The sequence below is a fragment of the Leucoraja erinacea genome, chromosome 6 (assembly GCF_028641065.1).
Source record: "Leucoraja erinacea ecotype New England chromosome 6, Leri_hhj_1, whole genome shotgun sequence".
NCBI classification, from domain to species: domain Eukaryota; kingdom Metazoa; phylum Chordata; class Chondrichthyes; order Rajiformes; family Rajidae; genus Leucoraja; species Leucoraja erinaceus.
Window position 1 is genome coordinate 83,726,549 of NC_073382.1, and position 21,608 is coordinate 83,748,156.

The window sequence follows — 21,608 nt, forward strand, 5'->3', positions numbered from 1 at the left end:
TCCCTCACAGTGGGAAACGTTGATTCCGTTGTGGGGGATGTTTTATGTTCTATATTACATTCTATAGTGTTTATCTTATTCTACAGTGTTGTGTTTATCTTATTTGTGTGCTGCATGGTAACTCAAATTTCACTGCACCAATTGGTGTATGTGACAATAAATGTCCTTTGTCCATTATGACTGAATTCCAGTTTGTTCACGAAGTTTAGTTAGCATGCACGAGGGTGGTTCTTTGGTGAGGACAGGAACAACATCTGACTAGTAGAGCCATGGAGATACAACATGGAACAGGCCATCAGCATATCGAGGCCAAATTGGTCAGATAGGATTATATTCTCCCACTTTATCCCCACCACGCCCCACCATCTACACACCGGGGACAATTTACAGCAACCAACAAAGTTACCAACCTGCAAGTTATTGGAATATAGGAGGAAACTGGTCCTCCCAAACAGTCACAGGGATAACAGTCTCTTGCACGGAGTAGGGGAACCGAGGACCAGAGGACATAGGTTCAAGGTGAAGGGCAAAAGATTTAATAGGAATCCGAGGGGTGACTTTTTCACACAAATGGTGGTGGGTTATGGAACAAGCTGCCAGAGGAGGTAGTTGAGGCTGGGACTATCCCATCATGGAAGAAACAGTTAGACAGGTACATGTATAGAACAGGTTTAGAGGGTTATGGACCAAGCGCAGGCAAGTGAGACTAGTGCAGCTGGGACATTGTTGGCCGGTGTGAGCAAGTTGGGCCGAAGGGCCTGCTTCCACACTGTATGACTGTATAACTTGCAAATTCCATGCAGACAGCAGCAGAGGTCAGGAATTAACCAGGCTCGCTGGAGCTGAGAGGCAGAGGCTCGATATCAGCTGTGTCTCTGTGACGCCCTGAAGTGTTCAGTTCAAATTATCACTGTGATCCAAGTCAGAATAAACAGGTTCAACAAGATGCCATGCCATTTGTGTTATTTTCATTTAATTGTTGAGGATACTTGTAACGTTCAATTATCTCACTTGGACATCAATGAAGGATGTGTAATTACTGTATAGTTCTCTGTTTCACTGGGCCATTGAAGGATATAAATTTATAGGATCTCATAATGATCTCACTTTAAACAAAAGTTTAAAAGTCTGGTCTCAACCCGAAATGTTTCTCCAACATCTACCTTTACTTTAAACAAAGCTTTGGGATTGTGGATTAAAACTATTTAATGCCTCGTGCTCCACACAAATCTACAGTTAATTGTATCATAGATACCACAACGTTTAAGAAACATTTTGACAGGTACATGGATAGGATAGGTTTAGAAGGAAATGGGCTAAACATAGGCAGGAGTCAACGGTAGATGGGGCATGTTGTTTGGAGTGGGCAAGTGGGCTGAAGGGCTTATTTCCACACTATAACTATGACTCTGCATGCAGGTAGGAACGGTTTAGATGGCAAATGGGGCTAGCCCAGTATGCCAACTTGCTTGGCATTGTCAAGATGGGCCGAAGGGCCTGTTTCTGTGCTGTACAGCTCTGATTCTATAGATAGGCACAAAATGTTGGAGTAATTCAGTGGGACATGCAGCATCACTGGTGAGAAGGAATCAGTGACGTTCCGGGTCAAGACCCTACACTCTATGACTATAAATGTTTTACAATACAAACTGGTTTCCAACTAAATGGTACACCTTAATTAATTTTGATTGGGGCATGATCCAGCAAGTTTCAGAACATAGATCAAATACATTGACAAGCCGATCCTTTCCACTTTGAGCTGACTACTGCTGAGCCTTTAAACACCATCCATGACACGGCGCTACATGCACCATTGAGAAGGGAAAATGCTGCAGCATCTCTGGTGGTTTACCTCATCGTCTGCTCCTTTCCTCTGTCCTTGCCTCTCAAGTTGGTGCCCGGCCAGTGAGTCTGGATACCATACTCGATGAGCAGCGGGGTCTGACGATGCTGGACGTATACCCTGTAACACAAGGTCACAAAACCCCTTTCAATACGACACAGAAAGAAGACAGCCCCAATAAGATCAATTTCTACTGCAGTGACTAACCAATTGTTTCTCGACTTTCATCTTATACTGTTGCGCTTCCAGCTTCCTTTGGATGTATTCTTCGTGGGCTGCCCGATGCCTGAAACAACACAGTGACATTTGTGAAAGTCTGTTGTCTATCTATCTGATTTAACATAGAAACATAGAAATTAGGTGCAGGAGTAGGCCATTCGGCCCTTCGAGCCTGCACCGCCATTCAATATGATCATGGCTGATCATCCAACTCAGTATCCCGTACCTGCCTTCTCTCCATACCCCCTGATCCCCTTAGCCACAAGGGCCACATCTAACTCCCTCTTAAATATAGCCAATGAACTGGCCTCAACTACCCTCTGTGGCAGAGAGTTCCAGAGATTCTCCACTCTCTGCGTGAAAAAAGTTCTTCTAATCTCGGTTTTAAAGGATTTCCCCCTTATCCTTAAGCTGTGACCCTTGTCCTGGACTTCCCTAACATCGGGAACAATCTTCCTGCATCTAGCCTGTCCAACCCCTTAAGAATTTTGTAAGTTTCTATAAGATCCCCTCTCAATCTTCTAAATTCTAGAGAGTATAAACCAAGTCTATCCAGTCTTTCTTCATAAGACAGTCCTGACATCCCAGGAATCAGTCTTACATTGCTATAGTTACTTCTCTCAACCTCAATAAAATTATATTACTTTAATTTCACAATGAACCAAATGAAAATCTGAAAGACGTCGGTGAGGCCACACTTGGAATATTGTGATCAGTTTTGATCAACCTGCTAACGGAAAGATGCTTTTATGCTGGAAAGAGTGAAGAGAAAAGTGAAGGGTGGCACCAGGACTCGAGGGCCTGAGTTATAGGGATAGGTTGGGCAGGATAGGAATTTATTCCCTGGAGCACAGGGGGATGAGGGGTGATCTTATAGAGGTGTGTACCATGATGAAGGGGATAGACAGGGTGAATGCACAGAGACTTTTGCCCAGAGCAGTGGACTCGAGAACCGGAGAATCAAGGTTTAAGTGGGGAAAGATTTAATAGAATCCCAAGAGACAAACTTTCATGCAGAGGAATTACAAGGAGACTTCTCATCTGTGGTTTGTTCCTGTTGGAGAAAATATTTGTGGTCTGCTCATTCAACATTTAGTCAGAAGTGACCGTGAGGGCAATTGTTAGCAGACCACAGTTCTTAGTTGACTTCTGAGAAAACGGCAAAACGTGATTTTAAAATGCAATGTTATCTTTTTGTTCAAAGTGTTTGATTTTTTTACAGATATAGTTGGTAAAGAATAGAGCCAATGTACCATTGGACTGGATCATGATTCGCTCTCTGCCTGTAGTCTTCAATTAAGTAGTTGAACTGGGGCGCTGGTGAAGCTAAGTGGTCTTTATTTCTCCTCTCTAGGTAATCCAGATAACCGTGGTAGTGCCCGTACCGTCCATCTACCTGCGGAGACCGCGGCTTCACAGGTGAGCGATTGTCTAATTGCTGCGGAGATAGGTTACAAAGTTATTTTACTGATTTTTTTTTAACAATAATTGTATCCCAACTTCAAAACTTAAAAGCCCTGTCCCACTGTATGAGTTCATTCAAGAGCTCTCCCAAGTTAAAAAAAAAATCTAACTCGTGGTAAGCACGTAGAATGAACGTAGCGGGTACGTCAGAGCTCGGGACGTCTCTTAGCGGCTCGTAACGCTAACAGCAGGTACTCGTTAAACGCGGTAAGTTCGGGAAGACTCGTGAAGATTTTTCAACATGTTGAAAAATGTCCATGAGAGCCCCGAGTACCGAAGGGTGGCCATTACCATTAATCTCCGAGTTCGAATCAGGACAAACTCGGGAGAACTTGAATGAACTCGTACAGTGGGACAGGGCTTCAACTTTGTCTGAAATTAAATAAAGCAATAAATAATTTTGATCAAAATCCCTCCCATACAAGGGTGGGGAACGATAAGGTTGGAGGCTTGTGGAGGGCAGACAGCCAGAGGTGGTGAAATCAGTGAAAGTCTGGGAGATGATGGCCTGCTGCTCATCAGTGGGGTCATGGTCCAGGGGAAAGTAGTTGGAGATTTCTGAGAGCTGGCACCCTGCCTCAGCTCGGTAGAGATCAGCCTACCAGACTACCATGGTAGTCTGGTAGGCTGAGGTTAGAGTAGGTAAGGGGAGTATAAAATGTAAAATGGTTAATGTCCCATCACATTCGGCACAAAATTCTTGAGTAACTCAGCGGCATCTCTCGAGAACATGGATAGATGAAGTTTTGGGTCAGAAACGTTTTTCACACTGAAAGTAGAGGGGGTGGGGGGGGGGTCTGATTTAACTGAGTAGGATAACAGGCTGGAGTTTGGGTCCACACCTGCTTCAACTCCTTAGAACATATAACACAAATCAGAACAGCACAAGAACAGGCATTTTGGCCCATAATGTCAATGCCGACCAGATGCCAAGTTAAATCCCCTGCCTTCATGTGATCTATATCCCCCCATTCCCTGCATATCCATATGTCTGTTTAAAAGCCTCTTAAACACCACAAATGTATCTGCCTCCACCACCACCCCTGGCAGCGCGTTCCAGACACTCACTACCCGTGTGTGAAAACACTTGTCCCGCACAACTTTAAATCCTTAGCTTTCATGTGAATATAAACAGACTCTTTTCACTGTACCTTGACATTTGGCTTGTTGATCACTCCCAATGGCTTCCACCCACAACGTGCTGGAACCAGTTTCTTATTTACACGTTGCCTTACTGGGTCCTTCACCTCACATTTTGCTCTCTGCATCTTCAGGGCTTGAAGGCAATGACATTAACATGCACAGTGACTAACATAATTAGCAACTGATATATTTCCAAACTCTTTGCAGTAAATATCACTACACCAGCCCTTACAAAATGTTGCATAACAGCTTCCATAAGAGTCAAGATTGTTTAATTAATGAAATTCTTACTTGCAGCATAACAGGTCTATAAATACAGTACTCATAGATAAAACAATGAATATATATATATATATTTAATCCAATGCAGTAACCTAACAGTATTAATCTGCAATCATTTTTGAATACCTTTAAAGTTTTGATGTTATACGCTGGTATATAGTTGTGTAAAAGTGCATGGTTACTGTTAGCAACTCCTAGTTTGCATGTGGTCACCTGCAGGTTATAGAGAAGTCTCAGAGAGGGAGTTCCTTGCAACCATGCAGCTGCATTCTCCAGTGGCCAAAGGGGAAGAGGGAGGTCACACTTGGGAAACAAAGATTGTATTCGCCATAATCCAAAAACAAAATTTACACCAGGCGACTTGGCAACTGAAGACATAATTAATACAAGTCATTTTTTAATACAGTTTTGTTAAATGAATGGCAATCATAATTGGAAATCTGCGAATGTGATATCACTGTTTGATGCTACCACACAGCGTCAGAATACACCATCACAGCCTCCTTCATCTCCACCACCCACCCCTCTCCATCTACCCAATCCAATGAATTCTTACGGGGAAAGACACATAGTGCTGGAGTAACTCCGCGGGTCGGGCAACATCTCTGGAGAACATGGATTGGTGACATTTCGGGTCGGGACCCTTCTTCAGATTCTCTGTCTAAAGAAGTGTTGACCCCAAAATATCATCTATCCATGTTCTCCAGAGATGCTGCCTGACCTGCTGAGGTAAGCCCCCGTCCCACTTACATGTCCATGGCATGCTAATTACGCGACCTCGTGGTCACGTTGAGGCGCGACGGTCCCGCGATGGTCGTGCGCGACTTAATGCGTCCGCACAGTCGCCTGGAGTGCGTGGCGTCATTTGAAGATAGACACAAAATGCAGGAGTAACTCAGTGGGACCGGCAGCATCTCTGGAGAGAAGGAATGGGTGATTTCGTGTCGAGATCCTTCTTCTGTCTGAAAGAAGGTTCTTGACCCGAAACGTCATTCATTCCTTCTCTCCAGAGATTCTGCCGGTCCCGCTGAGTTACTCCAGCATTTTGTGTCTATCTTCAATTTTCTTGGCCCCGCTCTGGGAGTAGAAGTGGGGGCGGATCCGGACCGCAACGACCGTGAGCCTCAGGCCGACTTCGGCGATCGTTTACCTGCTTCTGCTGCTGTTGGAGGTGAGACGTTGCGTCGCGCCAGGGTCTTGGGCCTGTCCCACTTTGGCCGTCAGTTACGCAACAGGCCGGTGGCGCGTGATGATTCCGTCCGCTACAAAATTTCAGAACCCTGCGCGATATCGCGCACAACTACATACCCCTCCGCGCTTCTAAGTGGGACCGGCCCCGCGCGGCCATACGATGCCCGTGCGCCTCACGCGACGACGAGGTTGTGTAATTTGCTTGCCAAGGACACGTAAGTGGGACAGGGCCTTTACTCCAGCATTTTGTGCTGTATTTTGTAAACCAGCATCTGAAACACTGGGGCTCATTTTGATTAGTAATAAAAGAAGCAATGCTCTACCTGGTCTTGGGACAGCTTTAGCAGCTCTAGGTGATGGTGCCTTCCTTCTGTGAATGACCGTGTGGCTAAATTCTTCCTTTAACAGCTGGAATTTTGTGATTCGAAACAGACAGAGAGGATATTGTTTATTTTTCAGACAGGAAGTATGACCAAAATCTTGAAGGAACAAGATTCCATTCAATACCACTTTATCTTCCCTCTTGTTATGATCAACTCTTTCAGTTTTTTTAAGCAGTTTCAAGAATATTTTATTGTTGTCTGTCCCAAAAGGGAATAATTACATTTTCACTTGCAGCAGCACTTAAATAAAATGTCATGGAACTAAATCTTACCTCAGGGCTTAGGTATCTTCCTATACGCTTTTCTAAGAATCGCTTTTTTAATATAGAATTGATGGACGGTCGATCACAGGAATTAACTTTAAACAGCTGAGCCAACAGGATCTTCATGTCGTAGGTGTATTCGGGATGTATCGGAACATAGTGGCCCCTGCAGATCTTCACCACTAACTGATGCAAATTATTGCCCTCAAACTGGGGGAAAAAACATTTGCTGAGATCTTTCTCTCATAAAACATGATGAACATCATACAAGTAATCTCATTCTGCTCAGCCTTAATGCATTGTTACATGTGTTCATCCTTGACTCAATTCTACTTTTAATCTTGCTTTTATCCCAACACTAGACACCACAGTTTATCCAGAAATATAAATAAAGGTTTTAGTGATATACAGATATACCAAAATTCTTTGCTCGCAAATTTGGGGAACTCAAAATCATTGAGTGGGAGGGACACAGAGTCATATGGCACAGAAACAGGCCGTTCAGCTTAACTCATCCATGCTGACCAAGATTCCCCATCCACACTAGTCACACCTGCCCGCATTTGGCCCATATCCCTCTAAAGCTTTCCTATCCAAATGTTGTTATAGTATCTGCCTCAATTGTCTCTTTCGGCAGCTCATTCTACAGTATATACCCACCACTCTCTGTGTAGAAAAAGTCGTCCCTCAGGTTCCTAATGAATAATGCAATGCATTGGTGTGGGAATCAGAGAGAGGCAGCCATGCACCGCAGTTAGCTGCTAAAATCATTTGGCTCTGGGCCAAAATAGCACAATCTTTTTTTTTTAAGTTCATTCATAGGTTCTGGATGTCACAAGAAAATGTAACATTTACTGAGACGATACTTAATTCTCTTAGGAAGGTGATAGTGAATCCTCTTCTCAAAGTATGAGGCCAGACAGACAAGATATTACAACGGTACTATTAGGCAGTGTTTCTAGATTTAGGTGTGCAACTATATTCAGCTTGTACATTCTGGGAGATTATTTAATTAGCTACCTTCGGAGAGAATCACTGAAATATAGATTTGTACGTTTGCTATTAATGCTAAGGATTGCAATACTTACCGGATGACACAGAGTGGATAACTCATACAGGACACATCCAAGAGACCAAATATCACTATAAAATCAAAAATAATTTCACAGGCTGTCAAACAACTTTTAATGAAGATTGTACTGAAGCGTTTAAATACGAGTTCTGATTGTGCCAATTCACTACAAAATAATTCAGTCTAGTTGTAATATGATTCAAATATTATATTTTTTATGGACAGAGAGTGGTGGGGGGGGGGGGGAGAGAGGAGACACAAAGAGTACTGCTAATGACCTTACGACTCTGATGCTGCCTGTGTGGAGTTTGCATGTTGTCCCTGTGACTGCATGAGTTCCCAGCGGTGCTCTGGTTTCCTCCCACATCCCAAAATGTGCGGGTTGGTAGTTCAGTTAGCCACGGCAAATTACTCTAGTTGTGCAGGTGAGTGGTAGAATTTGTGGGAAGTTATGGGAATGTGAAGAAAATATGAGATTGGCATTGGCCTGGACACACTTGGTTCTGGAGGTTGGCAGCAGGCACCTCTCCCATTACCACCCTCTCTGGGAATGTGATTACACCTCAGCTTTTCTCCCCATTGCAGTAAAGATTACAACTCCCATCCCCAACCCACCTGCTTGTGCCCACACGCTGACCCACAGGCCCCTCAGAGCTAAGATGTTAAGGGCCTGTCCCACGAGCATGCGACTCCATGCGGCAAGCGCGATCTAAAGGGCTGGTCCCACCAGCATGCGCCTGCATGCGGCAAGCGCGACCTAACATGGTTGCTTGAGCCGTACGGCCCCGCGGGGCCGGTCCCACCGATCGCCGGAGCCGTATGGAGTTGTGCGGAGCTGATCCCGACATCACGCGGGGCTCCGAAAAACTGACCGTGTTCAAAAATTCCGCGGGGCAACGCAACCGCCTCGACGCCATACGTCACGGGCAAACCTTCCGCGGACTTCGCTCGAACTTCATGTCACTCACTCGACCTCCGCGCGGCCCCCACTTCTGGTTTGGTCGCGCTTGCCGCATGCAGGTGCATGCTGATGGGACCGGCCCTTTAGGTCGCGCTTGCCGCATGGAGTCGCATGCTCGTGGGACAGGCCCTTTAGCCATGTGTTGTGAAAGCTTATGGAAGCTGGTATCACTGTGGGCTCCCTGCCATTCTCACAGATAGGGTTGCCAACTAACTCTTATTTAACCGGGACATCCCGTTTATAGGGCTAAATTGGTTTGTCCCATACGGGACCGCCCTTGTCCCGTATTTGACTGCTATTGCTTGGGTCAAGGGGACTGTCGGATCAGAACGCCGCATCCTGCCCCGCCTCACCCGTCCCGACGTAGTGCAGCCCATGGAGTGCAGCAGCAGAGCCTCGCCCGTGTCATGTCACTCACTCGGCAGCCTGGCCAGCCGTCCGACCTTCGGACCTTCGCTTACCGCCGACACCACCACCCCTCCTTCTCATGGCCGATCATCGGTTCATGGGTTGGATGGGGTGCTGGACTTTGCGTGCAGCAGAACACAAAGCTCAGCCGGTGGGCCAGCTGAGGAGTTTGAAGGAGGTGCAAAGTCTGGTGCCCGGACCAAAACTTCTCAGCTGGCCCGCCGGCTGGGCTTTGTGTGTAGTCCAGCGCCCGGGCCAACTCATCATTCACCCAGCCACGGCCGAGTCGGTCAACGAATTGCTGTCAGGAATCTGTCCCTTATTTTGACCTTTTGTCCCCTATTTAGGAGTGAGAAAATTGGCAACCCTAACTGACAGAGCTGACCAGTTTCATCCATTGTCAAAGTCATCTCCTTGTTTTCTGTGTGGTTTTCAGACAAGTTTTATTTTTAGATTTTAGTTTAGTTTATTGTCATGTGCACTGAGGTATAGTTAAAAGCTTTTTTGTTACACGCTTTTCAGTCAGCAGGAAGACTATATATGTGAACGGCCTCACTGTAGTCATGTATCATTGATCTACGGATGATCTACACCTGCTCCCATATCTTAATTTTAGGTTTAATTTAGTTTTCTTGGCCTGACCTAGTCTTCTCTCCAGCCTATAATTGGTTACACTTCCAACAGCACAGAGAGCGGTGAACTGCAGTCACATTTTGTCCCTCTTCATAGACTAGATTTAAATGAATGTCTGAGTGAAATATTAACCGTAGAATGGCCGTTTGTCAGAGTTGTACGTAAGATCAAAGTAATGCCGACAGCATGTTGTCAGTATCATTTCACAGGGCAAATGAAAAATACTTGCGTTTTATTATTATATGGTCGATTCTCACATATTTCAGGAGATAAATAGTATGGTGTTCCGATGCACGTATGTGCTAACTCCATAGTACTGCAAGAACATAAAAGCAACCAAAATAAGAAACACCAGCAACACAATTATACATTGCATACATCTTGATACTTCTGAACCACTTTGAGCTGCATTTTGGAATATCATACTTCAATTTAGGTGTGTAAAATCATGAGGAGAACAGGTGCGGTGAATACTCAGGTTTTTTCCCCCAGGGTAACTGAATCAGGAACGAGTGGACTTGGATTTAAGGTGAAAGGGAAAAGATTAAATAGGAACCTGACGGGCAACTCATTCCACACAGAAAGTGGTGGGTATATGGAATGAACTGCCATAGGAAGTAGTTGAGGCAGGTACAATAACAACATATAAAATACATTTGACAGGTACATGAATAGGATAAGCTCAGAGGGATATGGGCCAAACGCGGGTAGGTGGGACTAGTGTAGGTGGGGCATCTTGGTTAGCATGAACGAGTTGGACTAACGGGCCAGTTTCCGTGCTGTATGACTCTAAAGGACCTGTCCCACTGTACGAGGTAATTCAAGAGCTCTCCCGAGTTAAAAAAAAAATCAAACTCGTGGTAAGCACGTAGAATGTACGTAGCGGGTACGTCAGAGCTCGGGACGTCGCTTAACGGCTCGTAACGCTAACGGCAGGTACTCGGGAAACTCGGTAAGCTCGTGAAGAGTCGTGAAGATTTTTCAACATGGTGAAAAATGTCCACGCGAGCCCAGAGTACCTATGAGCGGCTATTACCGTAATTCTCCGAGTTCGAATCAGGGGAAACTCGGGAGAACTCTTGAATTAGCATGTACAGTGGGACACGCCCTTTGGTTTACAAATTTAATTTAGCTTCAATATTTTCTTCCATTCAACAAAATGAAACCAAAATGATCATCCTATATACAGGTGCACAACCTTTTATCCGAAGATCCAAATAACGAAAACCTCCGAATAGCGGACATTTTTTCGGTCCTTGAAGAAAGATCCTTGTAAACGTTCACCGAGGGCGGCCCGCAGAGGTGAAAGCGGAACCTCTGGTCGGTCCCCGAAGAAAGGGGAACTAAATCCCCATTCATAAAAGAGAAGGTGAGGGTATATTGCGCGGGAGGGTTAATAATTGACAATATGCTGCTACCTGCCCGCTGAGTTAAAAAGTTCCCACGGTAGACTCACGATACACAGTGTATCGTGAGTCTTGCGTGGGGACTTTTTTAACTCAGCGTGCAGGCAGCAGCAGATTGTCGCTCCCTTCAGTTTCACCCCACCTACACCCCTCTGCTTCCCGGCCATGTGTGACCCCTTCCCTCCCCTCTCCAGCTCCCCGCTCATTGCACCGGCGCGGGGGCTTTGCACTGTCTTCACGTCGGCGACGCTAGCAGCACAGTGCCAGTCACCGGAGACGTCAGGATCAACGGGACACCGACCCCCAGGCCCACTGCAAGCACGGAGATCCCAGAGACCCACAGCCAGCAGCAGCCCAGCCCCGTTCCAACTCCAGAGGAAAACTGCAAACTGGCCGGAGACGTCAGGACCACCAGAAGCCGTTCCCTGAGCTGCGCCCCCTCATCGGGACACCGACCCCCAGGCCCACTGCAAGCACGGAGATCCCAGATCAGCAACTCCAGCCCAGCCCCATTCCAACTCCAGAGGAACACGCTCCCCGTATGGGCAGAAGCTGATGGTGTGCAAGGTACGTCTTGTTCTTGGGGTCGTGCAGCTCGGGCTGTGGGCGAACTGCCACTTGTCACCATAGCGGCCCATCGGGGAGCGGATTCCTCTGGAGTTGGAGGGGGAGTGGGGTATTGTGCTGTTTGATCGCCCCCTACTATCCCAGGGACAGGGAGACAGGAAGTTCACCGAGGGCGGCCCGCAGAGGTGACAGCGGAACCTCCGGTCGTTCCTCGATGAATGGGGAACTAAATCCCCATTCATAAAAGAGATGGTGATGGTATATTGCGCGGGAGGGTTAATAATTGACAATCTGCTGCTGCCTGCCCGCTGAGTTAAAAAGTTCCCACGGTAGACACGATACACAATGTATCGTGAGTCTTGCGTGGGAACTTTTTAACTCAGCGGGCAGGCAGCAGCAGATTGTCGCTCCCTTCAGTTTCACCCCACCTACACCCCTCTGCTTCCCGGCCATGTGTGTGACCCCTTCCCTCCCCTCTCCAGCTCCCCGCTCATTGCACCGGCGCGGGGGCTTTGTACTGTCTTCACGTCGGCGATGGCAGCAGGGCCGTGCCAGTCACCGGAGGCGTCAGGACCAATTGGACGTCGACCACCAGGCCCACCGAAAGCACGGAGAACCCAGAGACCCACAGCCAACAGCAGCCCAGCCCAGCCCCGCTCCAACTACAGAGGAACCTGGGTTGCGGATGACGGGGCGCAGCTCGGGGCGTCGTAGGGGCCCATCGGGGAGCGGGTTCCTGTTGGTCCTGACGTCTCCAGCTACCTGCCATCCTCCGGGAACTATACCGCCCTTGCAGGAGAGTGGGGTTGTTTGCAGTTGCAGAGGGAGGGGGCAAGGGCGGTACAGTTCCCAGTCTCAGCTCCAGTCCAGGGGGGTGGCCGGAGACGTCAGGACCAACGGGACACTGACCCCCAGGCCCACTGCAAGCACGGAGATCCCAGAGACCCACAGCCAGCAGCAACTCCAGCCCAGCCCCGCTCCAACTCCAGAGGAACACGTAGGGGCAGAAGCTGATGGTGTGCAAGGTACGTCTTGTTCTTGGGGTGGCGGATGAGGGGACGCAGCTCGGGCTGTGGGCAAACTGCCACTTGTCGCCGTAGTGGCCCATCGGGGAGCGGATTCCTCTGGAGTTGGAGGGGGAGGGGGGTATTGTGCTGTTTGATCGCCCCCTGCTATCCCAGGGACAGGGAGACACAGCGGCTTTTTAGACTGGTGGGCAATCACTTCCAAAGTTCTGCTCACACAGTCAGTACACCTCTCATACACTGCATTTCATACAAACATTTATTCTGCAAGAAAAAACTACATTGAAGACTCAAACTCGCGACCGAGTAACTGCCAGGATCGAGGCGCAAACTCGCGACCTTGCGGATATGAGCCGAGCACTCTACCACTGAGCCAGCCATTAAAATCTACGCTAAAAAATTTCCATTCCGAAAGCCGACAAATTCTGAATTACGAAAAGTGTCTGGTCCCAAGGCTTTCGGATAAAAGGTTGTGCACCTGTACCTTTAAGGAATCAAGATCCTGCAATTTTTGAATTTGCAACTGTTGCTACATTTTTCCATGATGTTAAGCAAAATATGCAATTTTTAAATGTGAAATGTAGTTCTCATGCTAATGGTTGTCATGGCATCGAGAAATCGAGGAGACTTACATAAACACTGCATTTGTTGTTTGAAAGGACACTTGTTCTGAGCCTGAAGAAGGGTTCTTACCCGAATCATTGTTTGCCCATTCCCTCCACAGATGCTGCCTGACCCGCTGAGTTGCACCAGCACTGGGTTTTGTGCTTGTTCTTTGCTCCTGATTCTCTGCTTTTGCCTATTACAGTACGTTCCATGCCCGCAGCCCTACTCTACTCCTATACAACCATTTGTGGAAACAACTGCCATCATCTTGTCTGGCAATATTCAGAATGAAATGAATTTACCTCATTGGTTTTCTAGTTTCTGTCTGAAGAAGGGTCTCAACGCGAAACGTCACCCATTCCTTCTATCTTCGGTATAAACCAGAACGTGCAGTTCCTTCCACATACAACTACTGGTTATTGACTCGTGGAATCAGCGCGGTACAGCACGGCAGCTTCGACCCACCTTGTCCATGCCAGCCATGTTGGCACACTGGGCTAGTCCCACCTGCCCTTGTTTGGCCCATATCGCTTCCTATCCATATATCTGTCCAAATGACTTTTAAAAGTTGTAATTGTATCCACTTTTATAGCTTCCCTTGCCAGCTCATTCCAGATACGTACTATGATCTGAGTGAAAAAGTTGCCCCTGAGGACCCTCTTAAATCTCTACCCTCTCACCTTAAGTCTTGTGCCCTCTACTTTTAGAATCCTCTGCCCTGGCGGAAAAAATACTGTGAGCGTTCACTTTATCCGTGCCCCTCATGATCTTGTACACCTCAATAAGGTCACCCCTCAGCCTCCTACCCTTCACAGAAAAAAGTCCCAGCCTATCCAACCTTTCCCTGTAACTCAAGCCCGCAGGTAAACATCCTGGTGAATCTCTCCTGAAAGACCCATCCATCAAAACCTCACTCCATTATCTCTTCACATACTTGATTTAAATGGTTTAACCTCCCCTCATAACTGAAGCCCCTGGTATACCTCAGAATGCACAGGTCTGGACTACCATCACATTATTTGTATTAGAAACCTGTAATATTAAAAACAACTTACTTGTTCAACATGCGTGCAATTCCAAAGTCTCCAAGTTTTGCCGTGTTTCCATTGTTACAAAGAAAAATGTTCTAAGAATAAAAATATAATTTAATTATTTTCATAAAATATCCCTGAGCAATGCTCCAAAGAAAAAAATCCCAGCCTCTCCAACCTCAAGGCCACAAGCCCAGGTAACATCCTGGTGGATCTCGTGCACCTTTTTTACAACCTAATGACATCCTTCCTGTAGTTGTTTCAATTATCACAATTAGAATTATAGGGGCTGATTCAGTAGTAACTTTTCAAATATATTTAATCCTGATATATAATTTGACAGGTCTAGTTTAGTTTAGTTTAGTTTAGTTTAGTTTAGTTTAGTTTAGTTTAGTTTAGTTCGTTGTTGTCACGTGTACCAAGGCATAGTGAAAAGCTTTTGTGGCATGCTACCCAGTCATAGAAAAGACTACATAAATATAAATCATGAGGGGAATAGATAGGGTGAATGCCCATTCTTTTACCCAGAGTAGGGGAATCAAGAACTAGAGGACATAGGATGCAGGTGAGAGGGCAATGCTTTAAAGGGAACGTGATGGGCAATGTTTTCACACAGAGGGTGATGGAAATGTGGAATGGGCTGTCAGAGGAAGTAGTTGAAGCAGGTGCTATAAAATAATTCAAAAGACATTTAAACGACATCAGGCAAAAGGTATAGACATGTTAAAATGCACACCTCCAGATTCAGGGACACAGTTTCTTCCCAGCTGTTATTTGGTCACTGAACCATCCTACCAAAAACTAGAGAGCAGTCCTGAGCTACTATCTACATCTTTGGAGACCCTCGGACTATCTTTGATTGGACTTTACTGGACTTGATCTTGAATTAAACGTTATTCACATTATTCCCTTTATCATGTATCTGTACATTGTGGATGGCTCAATTGGAATCATGTATTGTCTTTTCGCTAACTGGTTAGCATGCCAAGATATCTCGGTACACGTGACAATAAATTAAACTCAAACTCAAACATTTGGATATGTACACGGACAGGTATGATTGGAGGGATATGAGCCAAACACAAGCAGGTGGGACTATGGGGCATCTTGGTTGGCATAAGCAAGTTGGGTCCAAGGGCCTGTATGGCTCTATAAAACATTTAAAAGTAAAATCTCCCAGGAAAAAAACAGATATAAAAGTGCCAAAAGCTTCAAAGGAATTTGATCTCACTTGGTCACTATTATTTTATTTCACCTTTTACCCGTTGAACTTTACCTGTGCCTTGATGTCCCGGTGTAGCACCTTCCGATCATGAATGTGCTTCAGTCCTAGACAGATTTGTACAAACCAATCTAAAATCTGGAAAACAAAATAGGGAAACACCGGTTATATAGTTTTGACATTTAAAACACGGGAACATTTAATTGTGGAAAAAACAATAAATGTAACATTTACGTACGCAAAAAAAACTGTAGATGCTGAAATTTTGAGAAAAACACAAAGTACTGGAGGAACAGCCGGTCGGGCAGCATCTTGGAGGGAATGGTGATACGTTGTTGCTGTTCTGTAGATTGATTGAGTAGGAGGGAGAAAGCGGGAAATGAGAGGGTGAGGGTAGGACATCGCCAGGCAAATGTAGGTGGATGCAGGTGAGGCGGGGCGATTGGGAGATGGGTGGAGTAAGTGAGGAAGGCTGGAGGTGAAAAGGATATAAAGGGTATCAGATACAGTAAGGAGGAGAGGAGTGAAATGTAAAGCTGGACGGAGCAACGTGGGCTGAAGGAGGGGAAAGATGGGGGGGTCTTCAAGCCCTCTGATTCTGAAGAGAGTTCATTGTAATGTGTCCCTGATAGGACAATGAAATTATTGCTTTGCTTTAGCACACCAGAACATAGTAGACACGAATACAGAACGGATCAGTGTGTCCATATACCATTGTATAAATATATAAACACATGAATAAATAAACTGATAAAGTGCAAATAAACAGATTATGGGCTATTAATGTACAGAGTTTTGTCCGAGCCGAGTTTAATGGCTATGGGGAAGTAGCTATTCCTGAACCTGGTTGTTGCAGTCTTCAGGCTCCTGTACCTTCTACCTGAAGGTAGTGGGGAGATGAGTGTATGGCCAGGATGGTGTGGGTCCTTGATGTTGCTGTCAGCCTTTTTGAGGCAGCAGCTGTGATAGATCCCCTCGATGGACGGGAGGTCAGAGCCGATGATGGACTGGGCAGTGTTTACTACTTTTTGTAGTCTTTTCCGCTCTAGGGCGCTCAAGTTTCCGAACCAAGCCATGATGCAACCAGTCAGCATGCTCTCTACTGTGCACCTGTAGAAGTTAGGGAGAGTCTTCCTTGACAAACCGACTCTCCGTATGCCTTGGTCTTTGAGCTTGCAAGGACAGCACCTGCCCTCCTCTTAAAATTGGGTTACTAATTCCCACCTCTCCCCACCCACAATCACCTGAACATGACAATGCCAGACATCAAAAGAAGACAAAGTACAGGAAATGATTCAGCGGGTTAGGCGGCATCAGTGGAGACAGAGAGAGAGGCTAATCTTACAAGTCAGTGAGCCGTTGTCAGAATTGGAAACTACCCGAGCAGACTTGGGTGCTTGAACACATGTCCAGCCCAGATCTGTTCCACCCTGATCTGTCATCTCATCATCATAGAATCATACAGCATGGAAACATCCCCTTTGGCCCAACTTGCCCATGCTGAACAACTGGTCCCACCTGCCTGCGTTTGGCCCACTTGGTTTTGCCCTAAGCCTTTCCTATCCATGTCCCTGTCCAAGTGTCTATGTGTACTCTGTACATGTACTTTGATGTGCTCATGATCACACGTCACAGATCATTTAGTGACGTCCATCTTTCCGTGTCCCACATCCCACCTTCCATCACACATCCACCTTCCAAACCAAGTGCATATTCTAGGTATGTTACAAAACCTACCTGAATCGTGGCTGAGCATCTGCCCTACCCCGTGTGCGCGACTTTGGCGCTGTTTAGAGGGGGCGGGTTTAAAACGCAATTTTTACTAGGCTGTTCCAATCGAAAATGTTCAGCCTAGTAAATCATTAACGGAAAATCGCTGAAAGACCCCGTCGCAAAAGGTATTATTAGTTTTTATGGCCTTGTATAATATTTATAGTAGTTTAAAAATCACTCTCTCAACTCGCAACCTCTCGCAGCCCCAGGGTTTTATAAAGCAAACAATTAAAGGTATGTACCTTATTTTTACATTAAATGGGGCTTGTATATAACCCTGTATATAAAGTTTTCTATAGCGAGTAGTTCATTTTGGGCTCTTTATATCTCTCAGTATTTTTCTGGGCATTTGAGGGCACAAATCCAGCGCAATGTGAACGTTCTAAACCAGCGCGTTCACAGGAACCCACTAGAAAGCCGATTTAAATTGACTTTAATTTACAGCAATTGAACACTAAATTCCTTCCATTTGGCCTATAAATTGATGTAAATGAGATTTAAAAATCATGTTTTATTGTGAATTATTTGTGAATATTATTTGGACACTTGGGTTATTTAAAAATGTTAATCATTTATTAAGAAATGGATAGATGTTTAGATCTAGTAATTAAAGTTTGAAATTAGCTACAATTGGGTAACTAACTAATTATATGCTTTAATTTCAGGTCATCCAAGTAAGATTATTTTATATTTGTTTCAGAATGCTTCAATCTATGATAACTGAAAATTTCATTCAGTTCTCTTAATTTTTAAGAAGGTTATGGGCTTTTGACTGTCCACGATCACAGCTTTTTTGTTATGTCCATAGAAAATCAATAGGGAACAAGATGCTAATTTCCGAGTATGAAAATGGCCATAACTTTTTTATTACTTGAGATATGAAAGTGAATTAGGTGTCAAATTAAACTTATTTTCATGCTTTATCTGATGGGATAAATTGCAGACTTGATTTTTTAAATCTCAAAATTTTGTAACATTGCTACATATTCAGTCCCTACCTGCTCCTCGTCAAAGCGAACACCATGCTGCATGTTGACTCTGTGCATCAGGTCACCACCATCACAGTATTCCATTACTATGTACAGATTTTGTCTCTCTGCAAATGAGGTACAAATTATTACATAAGATAGACACAAAAAGCTGGAGTAATTCAGCAGGACAGGCAGAATCTCTGGACAGGAGGAATGGGTGACGTTTCGGGTCGAGGTCCTTCTTCAGTCTGCTTAGCGATAAGGAAAACGAGAGATATGGACAATGATGTCGAGAGATAAAGAACAATGAAAGAAACATATGAGAAAAAGTAACGATGATAAAGAAACAGGTCATTGTTAGCTGTTCGTTGGGTGAAAACGAGAAGCTAGTGTGACTTGGGTGGGGGTGGGATAGAGAGAGAAAGAATGCCGGGGTTACTTGAAGGTAGAGAAATCAATATCATACCACTGAGCTGTAAGCTGCCCAAGCGATTCTTTTTTTCCTCCAACATTATTACTTTTGTAAATGATGCCTATGGTGCCTTTAAAGGCTAGTTCTTTAACCAACATTATCTTTAAATGAAGTTTGAGAAAGTATTCAAAAAATAAAATCTTTGTGCTGTGTTAACCAAGCACAAGTTGGAAACTCACTGACCAGACAATTTGGAAAAGCGAGGCACATTGTGTTCAGTTTGGTCACCCTGTCATAGGAAGGATGTTGTTTCGCTGGAAAGAGTGCAGAGAAGTTGTATGAGAATGTTACAAGACTTGAGGGTCTGAGCAAGTGAGGGAGGTTGGGCAGGCTAGGACTGTATTCCTTGGAGCAGGAGGATGAGGGGTGATCTTATAGGCTGTATAAAATCATGCAGGAAATAGATACGGTGAATGCACAGTCTTTTATCCAGAGGGGAATCAAGAACCAGAGGACAGAGGTTTAACGTGAGAGGGGAAATATTTATTGGGAACCTGAGGGGCAAAATTTCCCACACAGAGGGTGGTGGGAAAATGGAATAACTTGGCAGAGGAGGTAGCTGAGGCAGGTACTATAACAACAATTAAGGGACATTTGGACAGGTACATGGATAGGAAGATTTAGAGAGATATGGGCCACACACGGGCCAATTGGACATGGGGCACCTTGCTTGGCATTGGCAAGTTGGTCAAAGGGCCTGTTTCGGTGCTGGATGAACCATAAGCCATTAATACACTGTCCTGTGCACGGCTGCCCAGCCAGCAGCTGTCTGTCTCTTCATCTTTTTATTTTTTAATCTTAGTTTGTTAAGTGTTTTGTTTGGAGGTCTTGACTTTTTGTTTTGTGGGGGGGGGGGGGGGGGGGGGGGGGGGGGGGGGGAAACTACCTTTCAGGATCCCTACCTGGTTGGAGAGAGGCAGCTTTTCTCCGGGTGGCAGCTTCGACCCTTCCCACGGCCTACCAGCGGGCCTGGAGCGGCGTTTCCTGTCGGGGACCGCCCCAGAACCTCGGCTTCGGCGGCGGCACAGCGCTGGAGCGCTATCGCGGAGTGGTCGATGCCTTGCCTGGGTCGCCGCGCTGGAGCTCCAGTGAGCTGAGACCGCCGGATAAAACATCGCGGATCTGCGGGACTGCGGGACTGAGCGACCAGCTGCGGGCGGCGGCACTGTTCTTAACATCGGGAGCCTGGGATCTCTGGATGAGATCGCCAGTTGTGGAGCTCCAACCGGCGCGGCCTTGTTGGCTTCGGAAGCCGTGGCCTCCAGTGCGTAAGCGGCTGTTCCAGGGTTCCCAGGCCGCTGGGAGGACTCTCCCGACGCCGGAGCAACATCACCCGGCGAGAACGCCCAGGAACATCGGGCCTCCGTAGAGGCAACTGTGGAGGCCTCAATAGGCCTGACTATGGGTGAACTGGGGTTGGGGACTGGACTTTGTGACTTCCCTCATGGTGGGAGCCATTGTGGGGGGATGTTCTATGTGTTTAAGACTCTCATTGGTGTTATGTCTGTATTCTTTTTTTGTGTGCTGCAAAATGGCAAAAAGCATTTCACTTCACTACACCTGGGTGTATGTGAATGTGACTAATAAAATACCTTTGATACCTTTAGGCAGAAGTGGTGACTGGGATCCTGATAATGGGGCAGCCCACCAGAGGTAGATCTTATAGAATGGATGGAACTTATGGGGATCAGCAACTTGGGAGATCCAAACTTTCCTTGGATTGATCAAGAAAGTATTCCAACTCCTTCTGGACCCACCAAAGAAGCTGTTTGCTGTTAGGTATTTAGATCTCACCGTCTCCTGATGCACAGCACCAGTCACAATGGACTATAAACTAAGATTATGGAGACACATAAGACTGCAGATGCTGGAAGAACTTAGCTAGTCAGGCAGCATCACTTATCATGCTATATATTACCAGACGGTAAATGGCTCGATTGTAATCATGTATTGTCTTTCTACTGACTGGTTAGCATGCAACAAAAGCTTTTTACTGTACCTCGGTACATGTGACAATAAACTAAACTAAAGCATCTGTGAAGGGAATGAACATGCAACATTTCAGGTTGGGAACTTTCATCAAACCTATGCTCTCTGTGTTCCTGATTCCCCTAAGCTGGGTGAAGGGCTCTGTGCATTCACTCTATCTATTTCCATCATGATTTTATAAACGTAAGAAAAATTGTTACCTTCAAATGAATCCACAAATGTTACAATGTTGGGGTGTTTCATTTTTTCCAGGAGAGTCACTTCTTTAAAGGAAGCCTCCTTTTCTTTCTGGCGCATCTGAAAGTAGAAGGCGGCAAGCAAACTGACAATGTGCTAGATCTCAAAAGTGAAAATGTTGAAAGTACTCAGAGCTCATGAAGAGGGAACAATAGTTAACATTTCAGGTCAAGAACCACGCAATAGGAATTCCTTGTAGCATATTTACTGACATTGACAAGGCACTGGGCAGAGAGAGGGGGCAGGTTGGTTTTGTCTTTGTCTTTGTCTGTGAGAGTGCTGTTTCTACACTACTCCCACTTTCCCTTCTCACATCCCAAACATCTCCCACACATATAGAAACAAGGAACTGAAGATGTGGATTATAAAAAAGGTGCAGTAGTTCAGCAGGTCAGGCAGCATCTCTGAAGAGCATGGATAGGCGACGTTTCGGGTTGGGATCTTCTC

The 21,608-nt window shown here is 45.7% G+C and overlaps 1 protein-coding gene across 5 annotated transcripts in view; it reads right to left on the reverse strand.

Moving 5' to 3' along the window:
* The window catches only part of LOC129698361 (serine/threonine-protein kinase Nek5-like), a 50,341-nt gene that overhangs the window by 21,303 nt on the left and 7,430 nt on the right, over positions 1-21,608 (reverse strand). For all 5 annotated transcript variants that reach the window (XM_055637470.1, XM_055637469.1, XM_055637471.1 and 2 more), the window contains exons 3-14: positions 21,125-21,221; positions 18,491-18,588; positions 15,774-15,857; positions 14,522-14,592; positions 10,092-10,178; positions 7,877-7,931; positions 6,798-6,998; positions 6,466-6,550; positions 4,678-4,802; positions 3,316-3,500; positions 2,051-2,129; positions 1,853-1,963 (exon numbers count right to left, since the gene is read on the reverse strand). In XM_055637470.1, coding sequence (XP_055493445.1) covers positions 1,853-1,963; positions 2,051-2,129; positions 3,316-3,500; positions 4,678-4,802; positions 6,466-6,550; positions 6,798-6,998; positions 7,877-7,931; positions 10,092-10,178; positions 14,522-14,592; positions 15,774-15,857; positions 18,491-18,588; positions 21,125-21,221 — 1,278 coding nt within the window. The remainder of the gene's footprint in view (positions 1-1,852; positions 1,964-2,050; positions 2,130-3,315; positions 3,501-4,677; positions 4,803-6,465; positions 6,551-6,797; positions 6,999-7,876; positions 7,932-10,091; positions 10,179-14,521; positions 14,593-15,773; positions 15,858-18,490; positions 18,589-21,124; positions 21,222-21,608) is intronic.